This window comes from Microtus pennsylvanicus, chromosome 21, assembly GCF_037038515.1.
Source record: "Microtus pennsylvanicus isolate mMicPen1 chromosome 21, mMicPen1.hap1, whole genome shotgun sequence".
NCBI classification, from domain to species: Eukaryota; Metazoa; Chordata; class Mammalia; order Rodentia; family Cricetidae; genus Microtus; species Microtus pennsylvanicus.
The window spans coordinates 19414099-19435675 of record NC_134599.1 but is presented as its reverse complement, the minus strand read 5'-3'; the positions used below and the strand labels follow the sequence as shown (position 1 = coordinate 19435675).

Genomic DNA, 21577 nt, shown 5'->3' with positions numbered 1-21577 from the left:
AACATCTGGGATTAAACGTATGTGCTACCACACTCTGCTACAGTTCTGTTCTGAACTCTAGGCTAGAAGAGTCAACTTACATGACTAGTTTCTACAGATGATCCGACAAATAGCGATGTCTTTAGTTTTTCTCTTCTGTTCTGCTCCCCTCTCATTTTATCCTCCTGCTCCACTTCACTGGGGTACACACTGGGTATTAAACTTCAGAGAAGGATGCATCGTGGGGAGCTGGAAACTAACGTAAAGACAAGAGAGTCCAAGATCTTCTCGCCCTGGGAGTTGGAGGCCAGAAGCCACCAGGACCTGGGTGAGAGGCAGAGGAACACAGGGAATCCTTTGCAAAGTTAATTTTTTTTTAAGATGCTAATTCTCCTGGAGACAATTCCGCCTCTCTCAAGTGATTTCTGGATCCTGCTGCTCTGTTTACTGTCTGAGAGGGCAAACACCCTCCCCTACCCAGAGTCCCTTGTTTGAGGGAGATCTTTCTCACAGTGGCTTACCATTGAAGGAATTTTGAGCATGCTTCCAATGCTGTTTTTCTAAAAACTGCACCCCAGTTAGTATGAGGTTTGGCTTGTGGAGACACTTTACATGATTCCCTAGAGCCTGGTCTAGAACCTGAGGGTCATTCTGGCCTTGGCTTGGCCATTTGTGGGGAGAAGACTGGGAAAGGACAAAGGGACTGGAGCCAGAGCTTCCCGGTTATTCTAAGGCCAGAAAACCCACTGCACCTGTGCTGCTGTGAGGGAAGAGCGCTAGCAGCAGAACTAAATCCAGACGCAGATCCCCCGTCTGCTCTGTGCCTTTGGGTGAGTCCTTGGTCTCTACCTGGTCTCTGCTTTAGGTGACAAAAGCACACAGAAGGACACTGGAGGAGCCAGGGCTCACTTGGTTTTCTCTCCACCCTCACTCTGTCATCTGAATCACTCTCTCCCCCTCCCTTCCCTCTGTGTGTGTGTGTGTGTGTGTGTCTAAAGGGCTAGCGGTCAACCAGCTGTTGCTCTGTTGTTCCACCTTGTCTCTTGAGACAGGGCCTCTCACTGGTACCTGAGGACTGTGTTAGGCTCTGACCACTGGCCAGTGAGTCCCAGGGATCCCCTGTCTCTGCCTCTCCGAGAGTGCTGGGATTTTGAGTGCACAGCACCATGCTTGGCTTTTTAAATGGCTGCTAAGCCTCAAACTCAGATCTTCGGGCTTGTATGGCAAGCACTTTACCAACTGAGCCCTCTCCCTCCTTGGAAAGCTCCCAGGAAAATCTGGACCCACTGTCTAACTGGTGCCTGGCACCACATAAGCTCCCAGTGTTTGTTGGTTAAGGGAATGAACTAACTTGGCACTTGGTACTGCAATTTAAAATGTGCTTTTAGATATAACTTCATTGTAATCCAAATAACAGGATGTAAAGAATAGATCCTGTTACTCTACTCCACAATAAATAGATCCTGATATACTCTACTCCACAATATCCATGAGCAGACAAGCTTGCAGTGAGGCCAGAACTGGCCCAATGTCAGAGAGGGGTCTGCATGTAACCAAGGACCTTGTCAATAGCACATTACTAGCCTACTATACTAGCCTGGGAAGGTCTTTGGTGCCTCTGTGGCCAATGAAGCTCAAACATGAAACAGAAAGAACATGGTCTAAGGTGTATTGTGTTCAACACGATAGGACCCTTGGAGTGCTGCCTCAACCCTGTGTCCAGCCACCACAGCCTACTTGAGCAACATCAAGAGCCTAGTGACTGAAAGCAGGGCACTTAGAGTCTCAGGCCCTGGATATGTCACAGATTACATGGCCAGTCCCATACTGACTCATTTGCTCACCTTACTAACTCCCGATGGGGTGGATGGTGCTGATGGGCTTGTCTGCCCTTCATCTTCACAACTCCATCTTTTGAAGCCACCAAGAAGGAAACTGCTGTATCTATAGGATGTGGTTGTTCCCCAGTAAGGTACTCTACTGTATTCTACATATGTTAGGGGCTCAAGACAGTGATGAATGACATTCTCTCTCTTCCCACAGTCTTTTCAAACTGAGACCAAGGACAGGAAATAGAAGGATTCAGCTACTGCAGGCACCCAGTCTCTCTTTCCTCCTCCTCTAACTGCTGAACTCTGGGAGTCCATGTCAAATGCATGCTGAGAAGTGGAAGATGGAAATCTTTGAAAAATCCCTTCATGTGCTTGGTCCAATGGCAACTGCCAGCATGACCTGAGGAGTGGAATCAGATCCACCCACAGTGTAGGATCCATAGGGAGCTCATCACAGCCTTCGGCAAACAGTTGTGACAGCACACCGTGGGGCGGGGGGTGGCTGGTGTCCCAGTGGAAGGCCATCACTGTACCCACTGGGCAGCATGTAACCCAATGCCTCGGGATGAGGTCAGTTCTCTCCAGGAGGAGTCCATCCACCTGGGCCTCTGAGCACACTTCTTGATGCCGTTAGTGTGCTGTCTTTGGGATAGCTAGCACAAAGAGGAAAATCATGTGCTTTCCTCATGGTGAGCTAGTTTTAGGTCAGAAGTCAGTGAGGAAGGACCAACGTGAGGACTTGCACTAGCGAGGCCTAAACAAGCAAACCATGTCTCTGCTCCCAGCCACAGAGCATCCAGCCTCCATCCCTGAACCTGGGAGCCATGTCTTGATGGAGCCTTGCTTGGGGCAGGCAGATACAAAAGGGTGTTACCAGTGACCAGACCCGTTTGCTGTGATCTCAAAGGCAAGGCCACATGCTGGCAGCAAGGACCATACGATCCGACTCTGGACACACTGGGTGGGTGTTGGCAGCTGCTGCTGCATCTGGAAGCACAGCAACTGGTGCTGCAGTAGCAGAATGTGTAAAGTTCATGCTTAGCTTGATTAGCTATGTGCTCATCCAGAACTACAGGACCAGAGAAGAGGAATGGCTTTATTCCAAGTTATTAGTTATTAGTGAAACTGTACCAACCCAAAGGGGCCAGAGGCAGCCCTTTCTAGTCTGCACAAACCTTCTTAGAGACCAAAGTGGTCCTGAGAGGACCATTTTGAGTTTGGTCATTAGAGAGCTCATATAGAACGGAGGCATGAGAAGTAAATTCACTGGGAAATAAATTCTACAAATGCAACCTTGTTTGCATTGGCTTTGAGTGGGAGAAGTTGACAAAGACTAGGTGCTTCCTAGTTCACCTTTTAGAGGCCCTTTCGACCCCTTGCTGGCTTTCTCACCAGGGCTCACCAATCACCTTATCACCTTTGCCCGTCTTCCCCATTCCACTGCTCAGACTGGGAGAACAAGGCAAATGCAGACAGAGCAGGGGTGGGAGAGGGTTGGGCAGGCATCTGGTTCTTGAAGACAGCATGCGGTTCCCTTACCCACCATGTTTACTAAGTGGATGAGTCAGTATTCAAATCAGCATTCTCTTCCATGTGGGTACAAATGGGTGTCCCACCTTGAACCAAGCCACTGGATACTGTCAGTCCCACAGGGCCAAGGAAGGTCCCCCAACCTCCTACCCCACCTAAAACTAGTAGACGCTATGGGTGCCAGAGCTATCAGACCAATACACAAATGCAGATGTACAGCAAAACAAACTCTGTATAAACACAGCAGAATGAGCTCCCCGCCCTTTGAGTAGTTCAACAATGCCAGTGCATGCCCTGTATTGCCAACTATGAGGAGAAGGAAAGAGACCCTTTTCCTAGTCAGGTCTTTATCGATCACTTTGGGGGCCAGAGTCCTTGCTAGAATTCAAATCTCCTCCAGTTTAAAGGTCAGCACATATCCTGGAAAAAGCCAGACACTAAATATTTTCAGCTTGTAGGTCATCTACTCTGTTACAACTCAAATCTGCTCTGTACTGATCATGCCTGTAGACTAGACGTAAATGGGTGGGGGTAGCTGTGTTCCAATAAAACTTTATTCATAAAAACAGGTACTGGTAGTGTGGGCCTCTGACTGTCCACTGAGTCCTTATCTAGTCTGCACCTTCTCTGTATAGAGGAGGAGAGGTGAAGAGACTCCTTCAGGGAATTACATGGTTTTGTGTGGAACAGAGCAGGCCCAAGAGCTGCCCGAGTTGAAGGGAAAATGGCCACTTGAATAACTGGAGACCTTCACCTTATCAGAAGGGACCAACAACAGACTGGAGAATCACAGGCTAAACATCTCCGTGTGGCTACAGTCTGTCTAAGCCAGGATAGCCAGCTCGGCTTGCACTGATGGAGGCAGGGGCTATGGCTTTCCTAGTGTACACGGCTCGTGGTCATTTTTCTGTGAGCTCAGACACAGTCTTAGAGTGTCCCAGGAGAAGGCTGGGCAGAGGCCAAAAGGAACTGGAAAGCCGCTGGCACTTGTCTGTGAACAATATGAGAAGACAGCAGCAAATTCGTTTTTTCCAGTCAGCAGTTAGTCCGACATCCAACAGCACAGCAACGGTCAGAGAGGACAGGCCCTCTTGTCCAGGCTGAGAACAGGTTGTTTTGGCTGTCAAGCATTTTCAAAACAAGTTTTCTTGGTCTCATGACAGGTTGAGGCAAGAACAAGAAAATGAAAAGAGTGGAAGATCCCATGATCATGCTCTGGGCTTCACGTGGGCTGGCTCTGCCTGCACGGTCAAGTTTGCTTTCAAACATTCAGATAAAACTGTCTTAGGGTTAATACTACCTTGCCAGTGACAACATTTAATGCAGTGATTCCTCTGAGAGCGCTCTGGCAGCTGGATAATCATTCTAGTCTGGAGGAATAAGAGGTCAAAGTCACTCTGATACCCAAGGGTACAATTCTGCTCAAAGTGACGCCCGGCTTTGTTTCCATTCTCACCTCATGTCACATGGACAGTTTTCTCTGAAACTGAGGTTAAACTCTCCTCTCTAAGGTGGATTTTTCCATCTCAACCACAGAACACTTGGTCAGGGTGGGGCGGAGAATGCAGCAAGGAAGCGTGAACGGGGCAGGCCAGGATCAGCCTAGTCTTAGGAAATGCCACCAGTTCCTACCAGCATGGTCTGTGAGGGCTTACCAACTGCCCCAGGAGAGAGATGCAAACATGCAGCTGAGTGCGGTGTCTCAAAGGACAGGGCACCAGACGGAGCCTGGGTACGGCTTAACACACAATTCACAAAAGCCATTCAGAAAAGAGGGTGCTGGGAGTTCTCAGATCCCCTGAAATCACCAAGGGCTCAACACATAAGACAGAAGCGTTGTGGGCCAGCCTCAGAGTACCTCATCCTCTCAATTGTCTCAGAGCCCTAGAGTTGGGCTCAGTAAGCCCATTAGCATCACACTTAGGGGTGGGGGCTGTCTCCAGTCCAGGGAGTGCTCACTCCACTCCGAGGCTGGCTCTTATTCTGTGATATAAGTTACTGGACCATAGAGGCTGTGCTCGCTCTAGATTAGTCTGCAAGTCTAATCCAAAGAGAAAAATCGTCCACCTCTACCGGGCTTTTATGCTAGAGGGACGAAGGTCTGAACTGTGTGTTTATGTCTGCGGAGAGTGGGGAGAGACGCATAGACCAGCACAAACCAGACTCCTGTTTCACACCCCTCCCCCTCCACAAAGTGGGGACCATCAGCACTGCCTGTCCCTGCCCAAGATCCTCTGGGTGGAGCTTTTATTGCCTGAGAGACAAGAAGAGTAAATCCTGCTTTTAGCCATGCAGATTGCTCTGGCTCACTCCCACTGCCTGGACTGCCCATCAACACAGGGGACCCCCAGACATTCAAACCAGAGAAACGACATTTGATCTTTTAGTGTAAATGTGTCCTGCAAGGGAGATACTTTTATGAACTTATTTGTGACTTATCAAAGTTTTACTGGGCACTCTGCCTTTTGAACTGCTCTACCTGGCAACCTGCTTTGTGTGAATACGTGTATGTGGGGGTTCGTGTGTGTGTGTGAGTGCGAGGTGCATGTCCTCAGATGTTGTTTATCATTGGCCTGGAACTTACCAAGGAGGCTCGGGAGACCTGCCACCACGTCTCAGGGGTCTACCTGCCTCCGCCTCTCCAGCACTAAAAGCATGTGCCACACTGCATCTGGCTTTTTAGATGTGGGTTCTGGGGATCGGCGCAGACACTTTACCAACGGACATCTCCCCAGTTTGATGCCTGCCAATTGCAACACTGGAGAACTGGAGTAGGTTTGGAAAGCTCAAGGCAGGGAATGAAAGGGTCAAAGGGGCCAAGACTTTTAGGGTTCTTGAGCTAGAGCTTGGCATGAAGACATGATGTTTCTACTGCCTTCGTTACCATTTCCAAGGCTATGAAGGATCTAGCAGGACTTACTTATCTACACTAAGGTAGGTGTATGGATCAATATGTAAGCTTGCCAGGAAAACCTTACTGCACACAGAAGAAGGACCAAATGCCTCAGTGTGGCAGTTACTAACCGCAGCCACCATCAGCCAACACTACAGCAGGCACTGTGCTCATTTTCCCACCACCACTCACTTCTGACTCGTGCGCTGTCTACTGAGCAGTAATTCCCTGGAAGCCTTAGTGTCAGACAGGAATCTCCATTAGTGGGCGGCCAGGGTAGCTGGGGTTCTTTGAAATATGGGTATATGGGTGCTGAGCTGTACCCAGAGAGCAGCAAGATTGCATATGGTGTGTGTGTGTGTATGTGTGTGTGTGTGTGTACACGCTGGGGCCCCCAGGGCTCTGCACATGTTCTGTACGTAGTGATTTCCTATATGTTTGCTGAATGGATTTGGCAACACTTAACATAATGTCTTTGCCCTGTCTCTCTGTTGGGCAGCCTACACTGACCTTCCATGGGACATGGAAGCAATGAATTACCATTCTCTCCTTAGAAGTGACTTTGGATGAAGTTTACCTAGGTATCCCTTGACCTGACTTCTGCTTTCCTTCCTGCTTCCATTTTCCACTGGGCATGACTAAGTGTCTGTCTGGAAGACAGGAGTCACTGGAATTTTCTGTCCACTTCTCACTGTGCAAGCGCCCGTCCCCCGTCCCCCTCCCCCCACTGTGAAAGGTTGTGCTTTTGGCCTGTTCCACTGTAGTGTCCTTTACTCTTTCCTCTCACTTATAAGCCTCAACAAAAAGTTTAGCTAGACAGATATTTTACTTTTCTTGAAAGTTCTTCAGACTTTCAGAAAGTTATTTCTGCTCAAGAATATCCTGTGGACATAAAGGCCTTCAGCCTCCTGGGAGAGCTGTGGAGCAGAGGTTGTACCAGTCACTCAGGTAGGTGGGAACACATGCAAGTTTCCTCGCTCCAATGGGCTGTTACCCTCTCAGGTAAGGGGCCCACACAAGGAGGGGAAAGACAGGAGGTCTTGGACCAGTCCTGAGGGACACAGGACTCTCTCTTTATACTACTATGCATCTTAACTAAATTCTTCCAGCAAATGAAACTGATGCACTGAATGTCTGTCAGCCCTGCCAGTAACCTCACTTCATTGCTGCCAAGAGCTGGCTGTACTAGCTGGTTTTTAAAGTTTTTTTTTTTCTGTGCCCCATGTCCTGAACCTGGCCTCACTGTCAAGTTTACCTCCTTGTGTCGTCACCCAACCTAGTCCCACTGCTGGCGATGGATTTCTGTGGCTCACTGAGGAAAGACAAGAGACCTATCTACCTCATCACCGTTTCTGCTGGTTTCTACCAGCTCTGCTTAAGCAGGCAGGGATCTAGTTCATTTTCACCGGGGGTTCTTGTGCTGAATGATCTGATAACAGACAAGAAAGAATCTTGTTCCCACAGAAGCAAGGCCTCTGCTTGTCACCATGATCTGCGTAGTATGAATGGTCCTAATTATTCTCTGAGCATCCTTTGATGCTTCCCTCTTCTTCCTTTCTCTCTCTCTTGAATCCCTGACTTAATGAGAAGTGAGAGAAACAAGAGTCTGGGCCCTCTTGCCTTGGCTGGACTCCACATCACACATGACAGCCCGGAGCAGCCCTGGTGGCACCTGTCAGAAACCAAGACACACATCGGAACAGTCGAGCCTAATTCCCAGGACGCTGTTTTAACTTGACATCTGAAAATGCACTGCATCTAGAATCATTTTCCAGGGCGTGTGTTTGGGGCATATGTGTGCACATTCCACAGCTGAAGTGCTCTATAAATATCAGATGCAGGCTGTACAAACGGCATCACGTACACAGTGTCCTTACTTCTGTTTAGTAAGATTTCAATTTGTGTCTGACCTCTCGTAACAGGGATGGATGTTTTTCAATATGGATAAAAAACTATGGCAAGCTATCTTAAACATACTTTTCACTTCAAATTCCCACAAATCTGTCAGAGGTCAGTGGTAGCAGGTAGGTACTTGCCTGATGTTTTCAGATGAGGGTATCAAGGCCCAGAAAAATGACATGCCCTTCCCAAGATTGCACAGGAAATTAAGAGCGGTGCCTGGATGAGAGCCAGGTCTCCTAGCTCACAGACATTTTTCTTTGCATTTCTTGTTCATGTTTTCTTCCAGAGGTTCAAAGGGAACTCTGATCCTATTAATATTTGTTAATTAATACATTCCTCTTCAGTGTGTTCTTAAAAACCTCAAACCAGAACCTCTCCACCTTTTCCTTTCTGCACAGTTTTCCAAGTAAGAAAATATTTGACTATAACTCACAAATAATCAGGCAACTTTACCTACTGATAGAAACACTTTCCCCATGGCAGGAGGTGGTATAATTAGAACTCATGCCTGAGTACTCAGTATCCTCGCAATGGAGTAACAAGTGACTTTCCCCAGCAAAGATGTGGCTATCTCCCAGTTCCTCCACCCCCAGCTCTCCCCTGAGAAGCCCAACTTAGGCCAGCTTCTTTTGACTTGTGCAACTGAGGTCGGAACTTAAGAGCAGAGTGGACAGAGAGCTCAGAACCAGCGTCAGTGGAGCAGCAAGAAGGTCTGAGAAAAGATGGGCCAAAGGGTCCTGCTGAGGGGATTTGCTCTGCTTGGCTTTCCCAGGGAGAGGGGAGGCAAGGTGGGGCTGCAAATGTTGGTGCCTGGTACAGTCAGGGCTGTGCAGGCTCCCAGGACGCCAGAGGCCAGCTCTGGGATGAAGTTGTATAAGCACTGACTGATGGCCAGGCTTTTTAATGGAGCTTATCATATCACAGCAACAGATGTCAGGCGCTAATAAATAACACGCTCTCTCTGACCTACGCAATTTGGAGAGGATGCCTGTTGTCAGGCAGAACTGGATCCCTCCTATCCCTGTTGCTCCCTCTTCTGTCAGGAAAAACAAACCATGTCCCTTGAAGATACTCTGCAAATTGACTCTTTGAAGAGCTCTTCATTCCATGCTGTTTATCTTGCTTTTCTCTCCACAGTTTCTAAATTTCTAAACCCTGTAAGGGAAAACGCAGGCCAGCAGGGATGGCAGGCCTTGGTGCCTACAGCTTTCCGAAGGTCTGTCAGCTCACTAGTGTGGGTCCTATACTGTCCTCTCAGGGTGCTCGCTCATACAGCCCAAGACTTGGAAAATTCCCTGTGCTCTCTCAAGGGGAGTTCAGTTGAGATAAGGTTGGGAGTTTTGAAAGGGAACTGGTCCTAAGAAAAGGGGCCCAGCAAGAGACAAAGAAGAAAGTCCATGAATCACTCGAGCAGCTGAGTGGCATGCTTGTCCCAAGGTCTATCCCCATGGACCCAGGGGACAGAGCTTCCTTGGAGTCTAGCCTGGACTGCTCTGCCTTCAGCCAATGATTCCTCTTACCCCCTCTTTCCCTTTGTCTCCTTTGTCCAGGGACTTGGGATGTGATTGAAGAAAACCTGTCCCATCTCCTACCTTCCTGATTGACTCTGTATCCTTAGATGTCTGGTGGGAGTTCCAAGAACACAGACATGAAGGGACGGGATAGGATGAAGTAAGTCATGGGCCTGAAGACAGTTATCTGGTCCCCACCAGGGTTTTCCCTAGAGCTGAGTCAAGTGTGTCTGAGAAGGATGAGAAGCACAGAGCTAGCGGGTTCCCAAGCTATCAGTTCACCAGGCATGGTGATGGCGGGGACAGGGTGACTACAGCGCAGGCTCAATAGAAACATGGCATCGGCAGGTGCCCCAGAAGCTACCAACAGAGAGCCAAGAGGACTGGCTGACTCCTGGGGAAACAAACACACAAATGAGCTCACACTGGAACCGCTTGGATGCCATGCTCTGGCCTCCAAGGAGTCTCAGGCCACAGGCCTCCCCATCACCATGCTATGAGGACCCAATTGGAACTAGGATTTCCACACTATAGTCCAGAGTCCCAGGGGCCCCAGAATAACTTCAGGGGCCATGGAGAGGGCCTGGAGATGGGGGTGGAAATTCTGATGCTACATCCATTTCTATCTCTTGAATCAAGAGAAGGTGATCTATATTTAGACGTCTTAGTTAAAGGACTAATGCATGAGATTGGATCAGAGTATTTGGTAACAAGAACTTTGAAGAAAAAAAAAGCCCCAACCAAACAACCCAGAGTATATTCAAGAATATTAAAGCAGCAACAATGAAAAGTCATTGGAATGTCTAATATAGAATTGAAGAAAGATTTGCTAAAGACAAAGCTACTCTGCACAGACAACTGACTAGCAAATGGTAAGGGAACGCACAGTGAAAGACAAGCTATGGGAAGCCATGAGCTACTCTGGGAGGGTAAAAATCTTCCTGACCTTGAGGCAAGAGGGGAAATGGAAAATGGTTTGGGGAGGCTCATGATGAGTTATTCCTGTGTGCTGTCTAAGGAGTTATTTTTGAACTATCTTTAGTGATTCCTTCATGTTATGGATTTTATGTGACAAACATTGAAGTAGGTGCTTTGGGGGTTCAGCTCTATTCTAAGATCTTACTCAGGCTTCTGTTAGGATCAGCAATGGTGCACACAATGGAGTTCATGAACAATCACGCCATCTATATGTAGATCTCACTGAGCAGACAGTACTATGAAAAGGTTGCCCGCTCCTTCCTTCTAGACAGGCATAAGTTACCTACACAATACTAAGGTAATTTATTTTGCTTTTGTTTTTTGCCTTTTAAAGTGTTTTTTTTTTATACAGATTAAGCAACTAAAGGGTTAGATATAAAACCTTAGGAGCCCGGAGCCTAAGATATAGAGTCTCTGGTCAGGTCGCTGGGGTTTGGAGCTTTTGGCTGTGGTGTGCCTCAGTGTTGATGCTATTACCTTTTAATATTAAAAACCTCCTTTTCTCTGTAAGGAACAGAGGCACCTGAATGTCACGTGGGAGGGCTTTTCTTTCGTTAATGACTGCAAGTCTCAATGTTCTTGGCCTATATGTTGGATATGACCTCTCTGATGGTTTGTCCTGAAAAGGATTTTAAAAATAAAAATTTCTCCTGGGTATAGAGACTCACTCCTCTAACCCCAGCAAAGGGGGACAGTGGCCGGTGAATCTCTGAGTTTGAGGTCAGCCTGGTCTACATAGAGAGTTCCAGGACAGTTAAGGCTAGACAATAAGGTCCTATAAAAAAAAATTCCCCTCCCTTTGGCAAGGAAATGATTCCCTACCACCTTATCTAAAGACACCAGAAGGAAATGGACTGCAGTTTTCCTTTGGTTAGAAAAATAAAGTTAAAGCAAGTTGACTGTTAAAAGTCAATTTATTGTGGAATTCACATGCAAAACCAGAACATATAGATATCATAGTACAGAGGCTAGCTGAGGGTATAAAGAGATTTACCTTGTCTTAGGTTTAGGCTTTTATGTTAGGTATGAAGCACTGTAATATTCACTAATAATAGGTATTATTAATTCATGTGCCAAGGTAAAGGTTATATTTACTGCATATTTATCCAAAATATATGAAGAAATAAGAGTCAAGAAACCAGTAAAAGGTACAAGTGAGAGAAAGAGAAAAGAAAAGATACTTCAATATACCAAAAGAACACAAGAAGAGAAAAACAAAGGAACTAAGAACAGAGAAAATAAAAATTAAAAAAAAATAGCAAGATGTAGGACTTAAACTTAATGAGCTCATTTGTTATATTAAGTATACACAAACTAAATAATTCTATTAAAGGACACAGACCATCAGGCTAGATTTAAAAAAAATTAAAATTTATAAAAGGTTTCAGGACATACAGATAGACAGAGATGAAATAAAACAAAAAGGATGAAGAAAGGCAGCATAAAAATATGTAGAAAAAATCTGGTACAACCATTTCAACATTGACGAAGACTTCGATTCCAAAAGTCTTGCCAGATACAGACATTCCACAAGGGCAGGAGGACTAATATATTAAGAAGACATAAGTAAAATAGCACTCCATAGACTACTGTTTTCCTCCCTAGGAGCTGTGGTTTGCCACTGCTTTCTGGAAGAGCATAGAGCACTGTACTCACAGTTCAAATTCAAATATGGAATCTACTGAATGCATATTGCTTTCAGACGACTACACAGTTCAAAAATTATAAGCTGAGTCATTATAAGATGGAGACAGTCTTTAAGTAAAAAGCTGTCCACAGTGTTGTAAATTATACTACAATAAAAAAGATAATTATGGCAAGCTTTTGCCTTTAAAGATCTCACCATTTGGTTAAGAAAAGAGACATATATAAAGATCTGAAAACTAAATATAGCACAAAAGAGATTCTGGGAAAACATGTGAGCAGAGCACAGAACTGGGAAGAAGGTGGCAAAGGGCTGCCTGGATTGTATGAGGAACCCACAGGGGAAAGGCGGGAGGATGGGGGATCGGAGCTGGGAACACAGGGACTAGGTACGGAGCAGAAGGGAACTTCCACTGCTGCTCACTGTATCTCACTGATCACCCCTTCCTCGCGAGTCCACTTAGCAGCAGGGAGCACAACCCTGTCGTAAAAGATGGAGTTCAGAGAGAGTATGCAGTCTACCCAAGGCTACGGGGCTTATAGGATTAAACTCTGTGGTCGGAACTGGGGCATGCATAACCCAGAGCCTACTCACTTTGGGGTATTGTACTTGTTAAGGGCAGAACTGGCTGGATGGACTTCAGCAAGAAGCACTGTGGTAGGAAAAGCCCTGGCTTCTCAGTGCCAGGAAATATCCGTCCTTTCTTAATGCAATGCTCAGAACTGTGCTCTTAACAGACAGGATAAACAGCTGATTCCACTCAAAGGGCTTTGGGACCGTTCTAAACACGAGAGTGTTTATGTCGTGGGCAGAGCTCCCCAAGTGAATTATAGTCTTTTACGTACTGTGTACAGTATCTTCACAGGATACAGACACGGGGCATGCAAGGAATGTTTCAGCCGACCTTTCTTTTGTTTGACATTTCCCTCCATGCCTTCTACCAGTTTCCAGACAGGACTACAAGACAATTCCTGCTTATGTCTACCCATCACCTGGCCTTTGACGCAGTCCTGTGCGATTATTCGGTTAAAGAATGAATGGGGCCTTTAAATGATTTCTTCTAGCTAACACAAGCAGTTGGCCGTCTCTCTTATTGCATCTAAAATGGATTCATCTTCACTGAAGGAGAAGGCAGATTCCTTTAACACGACTTCAAATGTTTTCTTTAGACTGGTGCTAACATAAAGCAAATGTGTCTTAAAAGTCTGAACTAATCTGTTAAGACAAACAGGCTTCACTTAGGATATTCCTACACTGAAATCACAGGCTCGTGGTCTGCAGCTCCTTAAAGACTCAATTCATACATGCTAAAATGCCTGCTTAAGAAGTACACACACGCACACCACGACAGCTTTGCCATGGAAACCACAAAGACATGTCTGGTTCAGACTCTGGAGTCATACCACAAATAATGGCCCATCTTCTAAGGGCAGATCCTGTGTATACACAGGGAAAGCTCAGACAACTAAACAACGCAAGACTTCAAACAGAAACTCTGCTTTATGTCTGCTTTGTTCCACTGCGTTTCAGCACAGGTCTTAATAGCTGTTACTAGTTACATTTGCATATGTTTGTTTACCCCTTAAATAGAATTTCAGACCAGTGTTCTGGATATAATGGGAAAATACAGGGAGAAGGGCACACAAGTTTCAGATTACAACTCTGGGCTCACACAGGAATTCTGGGTGTTTGGAGTGCTGGAAAAGGGCACTCTATTGTCAAACTCTGAGCAGACCATACATGAAGGTTCTGTATATAGAGACGATGGGAGATGAGGGAAGGGTTCCCTGGGAAGGAAATACATATCAGGAAATGGAAGGCAAAAACAAGGAGTCTTAATAATCAGCAAGTTTCTAGGCCTGGAGGGCCAGCCTTTGTTAGCAGGTACTCCGAAGCTGTCAGACATCTGCTGTGATTCATCTCCTTGCTGGGCTGCATGAGGCCATGGACACTTTCCAGTTTGTTTATCATGCCATCCTCAATGCTCACACAGTGCCTGGATCATGGCAGACAATAAGTACTGGATGAGCAAGTGAGGAAGACACTTACTAGATGGCTTTCATTTCTATGACTCTTTGGCTCTGCACATCCTTAGTCGGGATCACAGGCGTGCGCATGCGACTGTCCCGAGTGATAAAGGCATAACCACGTACCGCACCATGATTTAGTTTTGGAAACTACCATTTCAATCCACTGTTGCTCCAGTATAGGAGGCAATAATCTACAGACTGTTGTTCTAGACAATGAAGTCTTATCTACCAAGAGCAGTCAGCCTGTTTCTGTACCAACTCGATCCTTACGACTGAAGTGACAGCCATCCACATTCAACTGAGAAGGCCTGCTGACTTCAAGCTCACTGAACCACTGCATTCACAGCGCCTCCATCAAAGCCACTACTTCCACAACGGTGTTAGCAGATAGATCTAAGGAGCATGTAACCAAGACACACCCATGCAACACACATGAGAAGCGTAACAAAATTCAAGAGTTGCAGCCTCCCATGAAAGTCTGTTTATCAACATTTGAAATCTCCCATTTTACATATATATAAAAGTAGCTGCCAGCATTTTTATTATTGAGATTATTTACCTACAACTCAACTTGCTATTTAGTAGTTCTCTAATCTGAATAGAAAGGTAGAGTTCTTATACATCCTACAATCCCTTTACCAAAAATGCCACTCATAGCCAGTCCTAGAGTTCAACAGAGAGAGGACGAGGGGACATGAGATCCATGTCAGCTTCCCTGTGAGAGATGACAGAGGGACTGCTGTTTAAGTCTAAACTGGAGATAACTGACTTCTGGTATTCTGTTGTGACCACTAACTCTGCCTCATGGCATGAAGACAGCCGTTTTCATAGCACTTGAAAAAATAAGCCCAGGGCAGGATTTAGCCTACTGAGCAGTGGCTAGCTGACCCCTGGACTGGATACACACACTGTTCTTCTCCGAGGAAATCACAACGGGTCCACTTACTTTGCTCTCTTGGCCATTTCATTTCCATCCCATCTGGGGCTGTAGGGGTAATTCTTTTGTGCTTGGGAGTAAAGTTGTCCACTGTTGGTAAAATGATAGACGGACTGAAACGTGAGAGTCGGCTGATCGCGTGGAAAAAACAGGGGCAGGTCAACTGGAAATGCAGAAAAAGGAAAAGAAAGAGTTAGACAGTTAAAAGTTGAGACACCTTTTTAGCTAAGTCAGAATGTTGGGTACATGAAGCTTGGAACAACAATATTGCTTGAGATCAAAGCTGTGGAGTGAGGGACCAAGGAATCTAGGACTCTGTCTCCAGGAGTGTAAAATTTAGTTGGAGGTAGATCATGTATGAAGCCCAGTGTCATCACCCTGAAACATCTGTGAACGCACTGAAAGCCCATCATAGAATGCACATGGAAGACTCAGCCAGGATGGTGTACATCCCACAGTCTGATGTCCTAGGTTCTGGCCTTGCCCAACAGCCACTGCAGAGCCAGCCCATAGCTGCGCTAAGTTTCAATTATGCCATAGCTCTTCAAGGGTGGGACACTGCCTTCCTCATCTGTAATTTGTTGGAGGGGGGCAGGATGGAAGGTGGTTTTCAAGAACAAACTTGGAAAAGGGACAAAGAAGGCATTTAGTAATCTCTGTACTTTATAGGATTCGCCAACTAGACAACCAGAAAAATAAAATTATCATTCTGCTTCCAATCAAGCAGTGAATCTCCATACTCAGCACTTTCCATTTTCCCACATGTTACCACATATATTTATATCTCCTAAATCAGAGGGAGCTCCTTAATGGGCCATAACAGGGGCCAATCTGCACGCAGACTGCCTGCTGGAGCGGCAGGGCTCAGTCTACACCTCCCTGCGTGTGAGTAGTACACGCTTTAACATTTTGGGGGGGGGGTAAGTCAATTTTTAAAAATAAAATCACTTTTTAGTTTTACTGGAGGCAAACCATCCCCAGAAACAGACTTCTGCAACATCCTTTGAGGCAGACAATGTTTGTGTAAATGCTACCATTTCTAGGACAAAGAAGAGGCACACTGACAAACGCCATAACAGTATGTATAGAATTTTCTGGCTTTTCTGAGTAAGTTTTAGATACTCCGTTACATAAAACTTCATGAAGGGGAAGTTAATGTTAACAAATGAGTAAACTAGAAAGTGCATGGAGTTTATCGACTTTCTCAGAGACAGGCAGCAACAGGAGACAGGCCTAGAGCCATGGCCCCTACTGTGCGAACTGCTTCCCCTGCACTGAAGAATACTCATGTTATAACTGTGTTGCGATTACAATTTAGTAAGCCCAAGCTTGCACTGTAAAAAATAAATAAAGATGACAACTTTAGCTGTACAAAATACATATATTAAAGGAACATGTACTGGACGGTGTGGAATTTATCACTCCCTCGGCGATAGCAATGCTGAACCTGGACAAGTGCTTTCCCCATATGTGACTTCTTGAAGGAAAAGTTAGGTTCACAGTAAGGCTAAAAAAAGCAAAAACAAAAAAAAAACCCAACAACAACAATAGCAGCAGCAGCAACAACAACAACAACAAAACCCTTGCCATGGGTAGGCTCTCTCAGACTTCTGAGTGCTCTGGGCTCTGAGGCTGCCTGACTCAGGACACAGGGAGTTTCTACTGGTGACTCACATCACCACCAAAGAAAAGGGGCAAGACTGAGAATGTCCACTTTTTAGTCACATTTCTCTGTGTCACAATAAGACAGCCTCCATACATGTCTATTTTTGCCAAAGCAGAGCTTATAACACATAGAACAATGAAAGTATGAAAAGAGCAATCAGAATACAAATAACTCAATTCAGAAAATTCCTTTGGCTTCTTTCATATAACAAAGCTTGGTCTGTAACATCTCCAGCTACTCTGAACAAATGCTGCTTTCTAACCTTTTTATATCCTCTGATACTCATTTAATTCCCTCTAAGTTTTTAGAAACAATGGCCTGATCATGTACATATCCCTTTGATTTCAGTTGCAGTTGCTGTATTACATTAGAGTTTTCAGATAGAAAACAACATTCAGATTAAGCTCCAAAGCAATCATTAATAACAGAAAAGTATTTAATATGCTAGCCTACCTATAAAAATAGTAATTGCAAGTAGTAGAACTCAATGCAAGCATTTACAAACAGCCATCACTTAGTATCAATAGTAGTATAGACACTACTACAGGCTATGTGATGTTCAAGCTACTGGCTTTTGGGGGCTTTAGAATACATTTTTCTAAAAACAAAGAATTGTGTGTGTGGGGGGGTATATAAGTGTGTCAGTGCTTCAAGGTGTCATCCTTAGGAACACCACCCACCTCTTTTGAGAAAGGGTATCTCAAGTGGCCTGGAACTCAGCAAGTAGACTAGTTGGCTGGTAGGCCCCGAGCATCCTTGGGGCTCTGCTTCCCCAGTGCTGGGATCATAGGCACATGCCATCACGCTCGGCTTTCCTATGGCTCAAACTTAGGTCTTCTTGTGAGCACTTTACAGACTGAGCCATTCTCCAGTTTCCCATAAAGAGAAAAGTTTCCAGGACCAGGCATAGCGCTTTGGCTGGTGCCAAATTCCTGGGCTTATACCATCTTTTGGCCACGGATTCCAAAGTATTCAGGACTCCAGGCAAGCATCACTGCATCTGGCTGGAATGCTTTCTATTTTTTCCATTATTTTGTTTTGTAGAAGAAAAGGATCACTGAAATTAGTATTTGATATGTTGAGAAATACTTGTTCACCTAGTTTTGAACCATCTTCTTTAACTCAGATGCCCATTAGCAGCAGAAACAATAAACCTGTGAATATCTGCTCACTCGTGAAGTGAGATACTGATTTTTGTTTTCATTTAAATATCAGAAAGCTACAAGCTGGTGTACACCCACGAGCCCCTGAAGCATGTATTACATGTTTTTTCTCTGTGGAGATTTGTGTAACAGTGCTGTTGTAGCCAATGTTCAAGTCTGAAAAGTTTCTGTGTGCATACAGCAACTGGATTATAGATGAACAGGAACTCTCAAAGGATTTCAGAGATAAAATTTAACTCACATATGAGAACATAAACATTTAAAGCTATAGATACCTTGCTCAAGTAAGTTATATCCTGTTTAAGATAGTCAGTAGTTAAAAGGGTGGATTCTTTAAAGACTACTTTGTGTATAAGATGATGTAATAACTGAAGTATTTCAGAAACACTTTGCATTTTTCTTATAAGATCTGAATGGTTCAAATTAGTCAGAAGTTAGCAAAAACAAAAACGTGTTTTCCTTATCTCCAAATGTTTCTGCCACTTAACTTTTACTTAAAGGTTAACTGATGAGAAAGAATTAATTTAGGTCTTCAAAGAGCTAACTTGTTCTTAAGGAACTTTGCAGATCTACGCAATGTGGTATCACAGTTGCACTATGAACACTTTAACCACTTGCTGTCTTGGCATTGACTGGCACATGCCTGAGCCCTGAGCGCAACATCCACTGCTTACTGTCAATCCTACTCTGACAGCGGCTCCCTGCTTCCTTCTTCTGGTGCGCTTTCACCAGCTGTCTGAGAATAGAAGGGATGGCCTTCACTGGCTCAGTCTACCTGAATAGCTCTTAAGGTTCTTTCTTTAGGAGCTTGTTCAGATAAGTCATACAGAACACTTCTACACAAGCTGGGTCTTTCTTGGGTCTAGTCCACGGGGCTTTGGCCACCTGAGAGAGAACAGGAACAATGAAGCCACGCTCTAGATAGCTGTTGTATGATGGGCCCTAGTGGTCACTGCCACGGAGTTAGCTGTAGTTCTGGAGCAGCCTGTGGGCAGCATGAAAGGAATCTGAATGCAGATAAAGCACGCTGCCTCTCTCTACACCATTGTAAGGTGCAGTATGTAGCTGTGCTCGCCTTCCTTGGGAGCCCGGCTTGCTTGTTTCCAAATGCTCATCATTTCACCATAATAAGACTCCAGGAAAAGGGTATCTCAGATACAAAGCTCAACAGGAAGCTCTCATTTCTTCAAATCTACCAACCATGGAAAAATGGCCCTAAAACAGCCAAGAGAAACTCTACCCCATGCACTGAATACACAGGGCAGCCTGACTGACTCTCAGTATTTTAGGCAGAGTTCTAACAACTTTGGTTATAAGATTTTTCATCCTCAGAAATAAAAGAAAACATCATAATCACAGCAAGCTAATGACAAAAGTGCTTTAGTAGCAGGTATTGATGATTAGCAGTCTGGCTTGGGGAAGGACAGTAGAATAAATAATAAATGAAAACAGCAGGGGAAAATCCTAGTCCGAGGCCACTTAGTGTAGGAGCACAGAATGCTGCGACATTCAAGTCACCCTCAGACTACTACAGTCAGGGACCCCCTCACCCCGAATCTTGATGAAGATGTAACCACCCTTAATTGCTACCTCACAGCCTTTATCTTTTTTCTCCCATGAGCAGAGCTCCCTTCTCTTCCCAGTTTGTAAGTGCTTGATTCTCTTAGACTCCCAGAAGCCAAGGCATGTGACTGCTGTGTGTGGCACTATGGATTAGAACCCAGGCCTCACACAAGTTAGACAAGCACTCTACAAGTGAGCTGTACTCACTCCCCCAAAGCATGGAAATCTGACTCACTGTTGCCAGTGGGATCTGACGGGAAATTGGCAAGGGCTTTTCTGAGAAATATTTTCCTCTCTGGTTAGAGACATGTGGAGGCAGAAGCCCCCATTTCATTCTAGTCTTTGATTTACCACGTGAAGTCCTGAGTCTTGGAGTTGTGGCCCCCAGCTAGTGTCTGTGAGGAGGTTAGCTTGGTATCGTTGAGCGACTGACTTTATCATCTCTGGGGTTTCTTGTTTTCTGAGGCAATTACAAGTCTTCACTATTTTGACTTCACTAGATCAGGTTTTCTCGTGCTTAGAGTCAAAGGTATCCAAGGAAACAATATTTCTTATAGTTTCTCAGTTTAAGAAGGAAGGAAAATGGAATAATCTACTTCAGAAACATCTCCAATAAGCATGGTTAAAAACATTCAAGAGACATAAATAGGAAAGTTTTAGCTGTCTGGAAAATTTGGTTTTGTGGGACAGTTCAATCCTTGAAAATGCCAAACAAATGAGGGGTTAACCATAATTGCTTCCCCGGAGTCACATCATCAAATATTTTCACCATTATCCACAAGCCATTACTTCATTTCTTCAGCCCTACTAGCTATATATTCCTCTGCCTGCCCCCATGTTCTCGGTTAGTAGGGAAGACCCTCCCAGTCCCAGTTACTGGTGGTTAGGGTTGGGCTCCCAGGGCTGGGTTCTCAGTTACTTGAGTGCCTTTATGAGATAGTTTTAACTCTGTGTTAACCCTCCAATGACGACAGTCCCACTGTGCAGTCCTGGCTGGCCTAGAACTGGCCGCGTAGCCCAGGCTGACCTTGAACTTGCAACAGTCCTCTTGCCTCTAGGCATACAAGAGTATGCCATCACGCGGGGTCTGAAGTTGACTCTTGACAGAAGTTCACACACGTCTCATTCTCAGGCTCTTCTCCAGCCAATATGGCAAGACTGCCATGTAGTTACCATCTACCTCCATCATCTTAACAAATATGAAACCTTTAAGACACATGCACTCCAACCACTGGAAAGCTAAACATGATCTAACCACAAATAAAAGTAAAGTTTTGCAATTCAGAAGTAGCCCTCTTTAAGGTGTTTTCCCTGGTCATTACCCTGTTAAGTAACAAGGGAAAATTATTAGCTAGATTTTGTTAAACAAGTTGTACTTTTACTGGTTTTAAGTGTCCTGTGTGTGTGTGTGTGTGTGTGTGTGTGTGTGTGTGTGATTTGATGGTGTAAACAGGCTACTTTGTGGTTTGAATATCACCAAACTGAAGCACAAAGCTTGCTGAGATTTGCTACATATCCTGTTCTGAAAGGAGACAGAATTATACTCCCTTGCTATCAGACAAAAATGACCCACAATTTATTAGTGATGTCACAGGCAAAATATTTCACCACTTCTCATTTGCTAAATAAGAGTAATAAACTTTTTAAACATTTTCACATCTCAATAAATATACTGAGATGAATTTAGTTTTGCTATCATGGAACACTCTAAAGAACATTAAACAAGATGTCTCAAGAGTTAAGGAAGACCTTACTTACTATTTCCCAATAGTAAATCTGCTACCTAGAGGTCCATACTCCCAAAACTGATGTAAAGAGCAATGTGGCACATTGAGGTTTCCAGGGCCACTGTTGTGGCCCAATATCCACCCATTACTACAGATTCTCTCCTTCATTTATCATTCTATTTTCTAGCCAACACTTTCCTAAAGCCAACTCAGTCCCAGGA

The 21577-nt window shown here is 45.0% G+C and overlaps 1 protein-coding gene across 3 annotated transcripts in view; it reads right to left on the bottom strand.

The window, feature by feature from the left end:
• The window catches only part of Babam2 (BRISC and BRCA1 A complex member 2), a 384660-nt gene that overhangs the window by 12378 nt on the left and 350705 nt on the right, over positions 1-21577 (bottom strand). For 2 of the 3 annotated variants that reach the window (XM_075955398.1, XM_075955399.1), the window contains exon 11: positions 15247-15400. The exons of the other annotated variant lie outside the window; for it this stretch is intronic. In XM_075955398.1, the coding sequence (XP_075811513.1) occupies positions 15247-15400 (154 nt within the window). The remainder of the gene's footprint in view (positions 1-15246; positions 15401-21577) is intronic. 3 annotated transcript variants of the gene reach the window in all.